The sequence below is a fragment of the Gossypium raimondii genome, chromosome 7, assembly GCF_025698545.1.
Source record: "Gossypium raimondii isolate GPD5lz chromosome 7, ASM2569854v1, whole genome shotgun sequence".
Classification (NCBI taxonomy): Eukaryota; Viridiplantae; Streptophyta; class Magnoliopsida; order Malvales; family Malvaceae; genus Gossypium; species Gossypium raimondii.
The window spans coordinates 4,757,419-4,767,221 of NC_068571.1; the positions used below are offsets into that span (position 1 = coordinate 4,757,419).

Below are 9,803 nucleotides of genomic sequence, written 5' to 3' on the forward strand. Positions count from 1 at the left end.
TTAATAACATTATGAAAATATAGAGACCAATTTGTGTTAATAATTAAAGTGTAAAGAATACATCCCAAATCTAGGCATAATAGAGAGACCAAAATTTAAATTTAACTATTTTTCTATATATAGAGAGACTATTGTCATGGGAGGCGAGTCAAAGCTCGTGCCGAATGCGCAAAGAGCGTAAGTTGATTAAATGGGGTTCATTTGAGCCACTTAAACTTGCTCGATTCATGAAACATGTAGTGAAACCCATCTATTTAAAGCATTGGTGACCTCGTAAAACACTTGAGAGAAATTAGGGTTGCCTTGGTAAATATAGACGCATTCCCTTTCATTTGTAATCACTCAATTGTAATCATTCAAAGTAATAGAGATACTTTGAGAGTATTTACTCAAATACCTTGTGTACGTTGCTTCTTGTGACATTTTCTGTTTTGTCGTTCCTCTTTCGTTTTGAGTTGCTTTCACTTTATTTTATGTGTCTTAGAAAATTTGTACTTAGAATTCTCGTTTTGCAAGAGTTAGATTGACTTAGGCGGATTTAAACCTAAGAAATCACTAAGTCTGCAAGGATTGCGAGACGAAAGTTCTAGCCCCGTGACATTAGTGTGCTCACAGGTTAATATCCTTTCATTCATATATATATATAGGTTAAAGTGTAGAAATTAAATCTCAAATTTGAGCATAGTATAAGAACCAAAATTAAAATTTGACCATTGACATGTAATATATAAAAATAAAAACTATGCGAAGTTGCCTACACTTCAAAACATTCTAATTACTTCTCCAAACCATCGATGTTATATCAATCAAGTCTTTTCATTATTAAAATCATTAATTTAATTGTTAAATGACATGTTGTCGCATAACTTTTAAAAGTAAAATAAAAATAAAGTAAAATTGAAAAAAGTGAACAATAAATCTTACGTAAAAGTTTCAAAAGTCTTAAAACTTTTAAAACGTCTATTTTCACAATATTCTTTTTTTTAATTTTTATTTTAAATTATGTCACATGATATAAGATCTAACTTGCCATTTAATAGTTAAATTTATGATTTTAGTAACGAATGATATAATTGATATAACCTCGATAATTTAAGGATGTAATTAAAATGATTTGAAATTCATATAGCAATTGAAATGAGAACCATAGCTTAGAGATGTTTGGTACGATTAACTCAAAACTATATAGGTATTTATGTTGCTCGCATAAATAAATAAGTTGAATACACTGAATTGGTATGCTTCAATTCTTAATGGGTTAATATACATTTGGTATATGAGTTTGACTTTAATATTCAAAATGGTACTCTATTTTTTATTTTTAAATTAGTACCGACATTTGGCTTCCGCTACATAAAATGGTCCTAAGACAAACAATTTTAACTTATCACGTTGGCAAATGAATATTTGACATGTTACAAATCCAATATTTGACACGTGACAATGATGATGTCATAATGATGCTATCATAAAAATAAATAAAATTATAAAAATTATAAATAAAAATAAAATATGTACTAATAATTCAAAAAATTATAAAAACTAAACATATTTTTATAATGTTTCATAAAATCAAATTTGTTTATAATTTCATAATATTTTATAAAAATAAAAATTATAAAATTAAATTTTTTATAAAAGTCAAATTTTGTTATAATTTTATGAAAGATTATATCAAAATCATTTAAATGTTGTTTATGTTACATAAATTTTAATAATTTTTATAAAGAGTTAAAATAATAATTCTCTAAATAAAACTAAAAACATTTTTTTACTTAAAATATTTTTTAGTTTTTTAGATTTTAATTCGTATTTTAATTTTCAAATGATGATATCATGATGATATCATCATCACTACATACAGGGTGCAAGGCCAAAAATTTGGATTGTGGGATTAAATTTTAAAAATTAAAATATTTATAGAAGTCAAGTCAACTAATGTGCAATATTTTTTAAAGTTAACTAATGTACAATATTAGTCATTGATAAAACAATGTATAATATGGTTAGATGTAAGACTATTACATAGTCTTTATATCAAGAAGTTGGAAATTTTTATCTATTCTTGCAATTTTTGGGAGAAAAGTTGTGATTGCGAGGTTGATAAGGTACTTTTTGCAAATATACTCTTCTTATATTATCTCTATCATTTGGATGATAATTTATAGGTTTAAGGGTGTAAAAAGCTCTCGAATTTAAAAAAAAAAAAGCAATTAAACCCCTCTCTTTTTATTTTCACTCAATTGAGCACTTGAACTTTCAAAATGCATAAAAAAGACCCTCAAACTTCTTCAATAAAAAACAATTAAGCCCCTGCTTTTTTTTTTCACTTAATTGGGCACTTGAACTTTTAAAATTTATCAAAAAGACCCTCAATTTTTTTCAAAAAAGCAATTAAGCCAATGCTCTTATTAAAAATTAGCAGAAAATTATAAAATAATAAATAATAAATTTTAGAAAATTATTATATTTTAATAAAATATAAAAAATTAAACTTTATTAAAATTAGAATTTTTTATAAAAATCGTAAAGTTTTATAAATATCATAAAAAATTAATGACCCTAGTTTTTTCAATTAAAGTCATCACGTGTCACAACACAACATGACATGTGGTGAAAATGATAAAATAAAAATAAAAATCAATAAAAGTTATAGAAAAATTATAAAATGCTCCTTTTGGTAATATAATTTTATAAATTTTTTACTGAAATTTATATTTCTTTACATTTTGTATAATTTTCTTACGACTTTATAAAATTTTATAAATTTTTATATTTCTATATATTTTATAATTTTTTACAATTTTTATATATTTCTTTTACTATTTTTATATTTTTTTCTAATTTTTCATAAATTTTAATATTTGAATTTTAATTAAATTTTAATAATATTTATAACTTTTATTGGTTTTAATTGTTTTATATTTTTTAATAAAAGCAGGGGCCTAATTGATTTTTTGAAAAAGTTTGAGGTCTTTTGATACATTTTGAAAATTCAAGTACCCAATTGAGTGCAAGAAAAGTAGGGCTTAATTATTTTTTTAAAGGTTTGAGAGCTTTTTGATACATTTTAAAAGTTCAAGTACCCAAAATGATAAAAAAAATAGGGTTTATTTATTTATTTTGAAAAATTTGAGAGCTTTTTGTACCTTTAAACCTTTATAAAAATACAAAAAAGAGTATTAAAGAAATATAAGTATAATTTTTTTTAAATATAGGTATAATTTATTTTTCCTTTTCTTTTGTGGAGTGAATTGATCTCACAGTCATTCACGCAATTTCGCCCATGACGGTATGTCAAATATTCATTGAATCACGTTAAAAAAAAGTAACTACTATTTTGTGAAATTAAAACTAAATTTAAAAAAAAAATCCAAATATGATGTATTAACCCTTCCAAATACATATCTATGGAGTTTAGGCAAAACTGTTTTTTTGGATTTGTCTAGTTGTACTACATTGCCATCATTTCCTTGATACCAACATAGAGAGGATCCACTCTTACAACTAATGCCTTGGCTACTTCACTCTTAACGGTAGAATTAGTCCGGTTCATGAGGTACATCATTCTTCTAGATTTAAAGATTTAATCGAAAAAGAGAAAATTTAGATGAAATATAAGGTTTAAAAAATGAGTTCGGGTAAAATTTAATACTTATTTTTTATATGGGCTAAGCTTTAGGTAAGATTTTTTTTTATCTGAGCTTGGTTCGAATATATTATATTATGGAAATATTATATTAGTTATATATATTTATATTTATATTAAATAACTAATCCAATAACAATTAAATTTATTACCCAAAATTTAAAACAAAACTTACCCAACTAAATAACCTAACCCAAAATATAAAATTTTAAAATTATATTTAATACAATAAAATATTTATTATATTTATGGAAGTGTTTTTTAATATAAATACTTTTTAATGTGTTAGATAACTTTTATTTTAGTGTTTTTCAGTGCATTATATTTTTTAAAAATAATAATAAAACTAATCTTAAAAAATTAAATATGTATGGGTCGGGCTTAAGTTTACAATTTTAAATTGGGTTAGACTTGAGTAAAAAAAATATTTTTCAAACTGAACTAAGCCTGAACTTGAAAAATTAGTATATGGACCCAGTTCGATCTATGAGCACCTTTAAGTAGAATACTTCAATTAATTATCTTTCTACGTAAGCAGAGTTTTAAGTAAATATAATTAAGTCATGTTATTAATGTTTATATAATTAACACATTAACACTTGATTTATATAAATATAATTAGTTTTTTTTTTCTTTTTTGAGTCGTACTGAAAATAGTAAAATTAGCTCACAAGAAAGGCTCACCAAGACAGCTTACTACTGGTTTCAATTTATCTTTATTAGGCAATTGGATTATCTTATATGTCGATGGTGTTGTTAAGCCAGATGTAGGTTTCAATCATTATTTAGGAGATTGTTCAGTCTTTGAAGTTGAGCTTTGGGGTGTCATGGATGGTTTAATTCTTCTTGAAAGACAAGGGTTTATTAAGGTCTTAATTAATACTAACAGTTTAGAGGTGGTTAATGCTCTTCAGGACAGGCAATTGGCAGATTCTTCCTCAATCTTGTTGAGAAGGATTAATCGGATTTTAAAGACTATTGACCAATGGAGTGTTAGACACATTCCAAGAGGGACGAATCAAGTGGTCGTTTACATAATTAAGATGACTTTTAACAAGACATTTGCAATACAAGTATTTGAAGATGCACATGAGCAACTAGAAGCAGGATTATGTACAACAGATAGAATTAATGGACTTTTAGCTTATGATGACTTAACTCAATGTATGTGAGGGCCGTGAATTTTTTGGTTAAATATTGTCTGACGATAAGATGAGGTAAGGCAAACATATGGATGAGGCCATTTATATCACATTTAAAAGAGAATGGTCCTTGCATGCTAAAAATTTTAATGGTGTGTATTTCATCAGAAACTATGAATCCAACGACACTGATGGTCCACAGCCTTTATGTTATTTCTCCATAAACACAAAATCACGTACCCTTTTTGGATTTAACAATAATGAAGTCACATTAGTTGTTGAATAAGGCAAAATTTTCAATGGTACTAACATGGAGCATTAATGCCCAAAATGTTCTTTGTCATGTTTTCTTTCTGGAATCTAAAGCTTAGTTATTTTTAAGAGATGATATCTCATGGATTTGAAGTTATAATTCTAATGTATCATCATCATTTTAGAGGGGTTTAGCTGGACTATGCTTCTACTCTTTGATATGTGGGATGTGTCTTTTATTGAATTTTTGGTATATAATAATTATGTTAGATACCGATTAAATTTGAATTTGAATTAAATCAGATTTATAAATCAGATAACTCGAGACTTTGTTTAAAGTAAAGAATCAATATAGAGTGAAAAGTAGAATTTGACGTTTATTCAAGCATATTATGGGTAAAAGTATCATTGATGCCATTGTGTTAAGAGTCGGATTGCATTTTGTCTCTCTTTACTCAAAATTAGGCAAATTAGTCTCTCTACATTAAATCAAAGAGGAAATTGATCTTTCTGTTAAAAAATTCATTCATTTTTACCGTTAAAAAATAGTCCTTATATGCCAACATTAGATACACGTGGCACGTCATGTGACTAATTTTTAACTGTAGAAATGAAGGAAATTTTCAAAAAAAAAATCAATTTACTCTTTAATTTAATGTACATGGACACATTTACTCATTTTTTAAATAAAAAAATACAATCTAATTCTTAACACATACCCTCTATAATATTATTATGCTAACATATATGAATTGACAATCTGACAACAGCACTATCAACTGGAAGAACCAGTTTCAAAGTACCATTTTTCTTTCTCCATAGAAACAAGTGGGGAAAAAATCATTAAGGAAGCATAAAATGAGTTTTTCATCGATTATATCTCCATTGACGAAAGCAGTTAGTATTAAGATATGATATCCAACCATCAAATCTTAACATTTGTAATTTTATTTTTTTGATATTCTCAAATTAGAAAACTCCCTTTATACTAAAAACGAAAAGATTTAAGGTGAGTTTGGATGGATAATGTGGTACGGTAGGGTATGGTGCGGTACATTTAATTTACTTTTTGTCTTACGCTATAACATCGCTACAATATCTAATTTCATTGCTGCCGCTATATTTGCTCTAATTGCAACTAAACGTACTGTCCATCCAAACCCATTAAAATATTGAATTGCATGCAGAGATATACTGAAAAGTTCGAAAGTAATAATATCATCATCTTAAAAGATAGTTGACCTCATAATTTACTGTACAGTGAGGCTCTTAAATAAAACACCAAAATTAATTCACAACACTAAAGGTAGGGTCGGCTCCTTATGTTATTTTAATACTTTATAGCAATAGTTGAGATTTTTTTAACTTAATTAGCCTAAGCACTAATACACTAAACATGGTTGAGAACAGCTAATTAAAGTAGAAGTAGCTGTAACTACGAGAGTTAGATGAGATGTCAAAAATTTTTTTTATCTTAATCAGTGGTTGAAAGTTTGATGATCGTTTTGAGTATAAAGCAGCTTTAAAACTCGAGACCAACATTTTTCCCTTAATGGGCCTACGCTAATATTGAATTGAATGCTAAATATTAAAAAAAAATGTAATTTTTTCTCTCATTTAATTTGGGATATTTTTTTCTGTATCATTTTCAATTCTTTTTCGTTTGGAATTGAATGTTGCAGTTGTATTAAGGGAAGACTTCAAGAGGATCATAGCTTTGTTACCAAAAGTCATTATATCCAAATGTTTCCTAAGGAGGAAACATTAACCATTTAATTCAATTTGTTGGGAAATATTTATTTTGATGTTTTTAGTATTTTTAATGTATTATATATATTTAAAAATAATATAAAAAAATATAAAAATTAATACGGGCAGGTTGGGTCGGCCCGAATTTTAGTATTTTTATCCGGGTAGGGCTTGGGTAAAATTTTAGGCCCATTTTTCGGGCTGAGCCTAGTAAATGAGACTGAATTTTTAGTTGAGCCCAGTCCGACCCGACCCATGAGCACTTCTATATAGTGCAAAATTGTGTAAATAAATTGTATTTACATGTCTTTTTTGTTCAAAGTATAGGAGTGAGGTTAAAATTTATGTTATAATAAACGTCGATAATGACGGTAGAATAATAGCAAAGCAATAAGAAAAGAAAAATAAGAACACAAATTTTACGTGGAGATCCTTTCGGGAAAAAATCATGGACAGTGAAGGAGAAATTCACTACTGTTGAAAAATAAATGATACAAGAGGAGTTCTGATATATCTATTGAAGGAATTCGGGTCACACAATCTCTAACAATTTAGTGATTAAATTGAATTTAAACGTAATTTATATTTATTAATTTTATAATGAATTACTTTCTAAATAAAATTACGTAAATGCAGGAAATTGTGAAGAACTTTTAGTATCCATTTTTATAATTAGTACTAATTTCTCCTAATTGCAACTCAACGAATAGGTTGAAAAACCCTTTAGCACTACCGATCCTAAGTACCAAACAACTGCCAACAACGCTTCTCACCATACGTACTTTTTCAATTTCCAACCCCATTGGCCCCATGCAAATGAAAAGAAAGGAAGTCTTTCGCCATTAAAAGCAAGAAAAAGGTGCCAAACCCATGCCTTAAAACCCTGTATAAAAACCATGCATCATCGCCCGAATTATTCAAACTCATAAACCCTTGTGTAAAAAGAAGAAGAAGAGACGTTCAAGAACGACCCACATTGTCTCTCCAATTATGTCAAGTCCTTGGTTTTTCGTTACCCTTTTAACTCTAATTGCTATAGTCTCACCTACTCCATTAGCCGAGGCTCGTGCTTTCTTTGTCTTTGGTGACTCGCTCGTTGATAATGGCAACAATAACTACTTAGCCACCACTGCCCGTGCCGACTCTCCACCGTACGGCATCGATTACCCGACACATAGACCCACAGGCCGCTTCTCCAATGGCTTAAACCTCCCTGACATTATCAGTAAGCATCTTAGCTTTCAATTGTGAAAGTCACGTGAATTTGCTTTGCATTGACACTTAAAAATTGTGTGCTCAGGTGAGCAAATTGGATCGGAGCCAACATTGCCATACTTGAGCCCTGACCTCAGGGGCCGAAAACTACTCATCGGTGCCAACTTTGCTTCTGCTGGGGTCGGAATTTTGAATGACACCGGGGTTCAGTTTGTAAGACAACTAAATAAACTAATGCAACCGAAAATTATTTCTCCTATTTATTTTTATTTTTTTTCATTCAGGTTAATATAATAAGGATATTCAGGCAATTTGAGTACTTTCAAGAGTACCAGAGAAGAGTTACTAAGATAGTCGGACAACAACAGGCACAGCGGCTAGTAAACCAAGCACTGGTTCTTATAACACTTGGCGGCAATGACTTCGTTAACAACTATTTCTTGGTGCCTTTCTCAGCAAGATCACGCCAATTTTCTCTCCCGGATTTCTGCCGTTATCTCATTTCTGAATACCGCAAAATCCTCCTAGTAAATTTCTTTTTATGATCATTTGTTACTTGTCAACAAAAATGTTGAATTTCGCTTTGACGTTTGAACAATTTATTTTGAATTCGATACAATTACACAGAGGTTGCACGAATTAGGCGGTCGACGAGTCTTGGTGACCACCACCGGACCATTAGGCTGCGTCCCAGCGGAGTTGGCGATGAGGAGCAGGAACGGGGAATGTGTGCCGGATGTTCAACGAGCAGCAGCCATATTCAACCCACTCTTGGTCCAGTTAATCCAACAACTCAACTCTCAGCTTGGCTCCACCGTCTTCATTTCCGCCAATGCTTTTTCAATGAACATGGACTTCATCACTAACCCTAAAAGATTTGGTTTGATTTTCTGCAAACTCTAAATCTCCTCAAGGACTCAATGAATGGGCCTAACGAAGTGCATTGATGTACAGGTTTTGTGACATCAAAGGTGGCATGTTGTGGGCAAGGACCCTACAATGGACTTGGATTATGTACCAGATTGTCGAACCTGTGCCCCAACCGCGACGTCTACGCCTTCTGGGACAATTTTCACCCGAGTGAGAGAGCCAATCGATTGATAGTTCAGCAGTTCATGATAGGATCCACTCAGTACATGAATCCAATGAACCTAAGCACCATTATCGCCATGGATTCAAGGACCTGATAATTGAAATTATATTAGTATATCATCTATCTATCTATCTCTCTATATATAGATAGTAGTACCTTCTATATATATTATATTAGGATATCATCTTCTATATACTTATCATCTATGGAGAAGTAGTGTATTTGTGTCTATTTTACATCTTAATGTGTATTTAAGGTAAGTTCTAGCTTATATAAATTATTATTTCAGTATTATATAAATTTTGAGACATTCGTATTTCCTTCCATGTCACTTTTAATAATATTAAGTCTAATTCTACTTGAAATTTAGTAATACCATAAAAGTGATTACAAGCAATTCTAATGACCTTCGTTTTAAATTGGTTTTCTTAAAATTCCAAAACATTCTAATTACATCCATAAATTATCGATGTTAAATCAATGAGGTGCTTATATAGCTAAATTTAAAATAAAAATACATCGAAAAAAACGTTGTTGCATAACTTTTGTCAAAGCTTGAAAACCTCAAAACTAATATTTTTAAAACATCCATTTTACAACATCCATTTTTCTTAAATATTTCATTTTAAATTATTTCATGGCGTGTTATTTAACAGTTAAATTAATAATTTTAGTAATAAAAGTACATATTTGACATAACCTT

General features: G+C 29.1%; 1 protein-coding gene across 1 annotated transcript; it reads left to right on the forward strand.

The window, feature by feature from the left end:
- Positions 1 to 7,691: 7,691 nt before the first annotated feature.
- Positions 7,692 to 9,424, forward strand: LOC105761140 (GDSL esterase/lipase At4g28780). Its single transcript, XM_012578856.2, has 5 exons — positions 7,692 to 8,017; positions 8,093 to 8,220; positions 8,292 to 8,534; positions 8,635 to 8,887; positions 8,962 to 9,424. The coding sequence occupies exons 1-5, from the start codon at positions 7,783 to 7,785 to the stop codon at positions 9,192 to 9,194; spliced, it is 1,092 nt and encodes a 363-aa protein (XP_012434310.1). The 5' UTR covers positions 7,692 to 7,782; the 3' UTR covers positions 9,195 to 9,424.
- Positions 9,425 to 9,803: the final 379 nt, after the last annotated feature.

Excerpts from the sequence above, each read along its gene's own strand:
- LOC105761140 (XM_012578856.2), top strand. The coding sequence starts at position 7,783 with ATGTCAAGTCCTTGGTTTTTCGTTACCCTTTTAACTCTAATTGCTATA. Across the intron at positions 8,018-8,092 it reads AAACCTCCCTGACATTATCA|GTGAGCAAATTGGATCGGAG; the intron begins GTAAGCATCTTA and ends TTGTGTGCTCAG. Across the intron at positions 8,535-8,634 it reads AATACCGCAAAATCCTCCTA|AGGTTGCACGAATTAGGCGG; the intron begins GTAAATTTCTTT and ends ACAATTACACAG.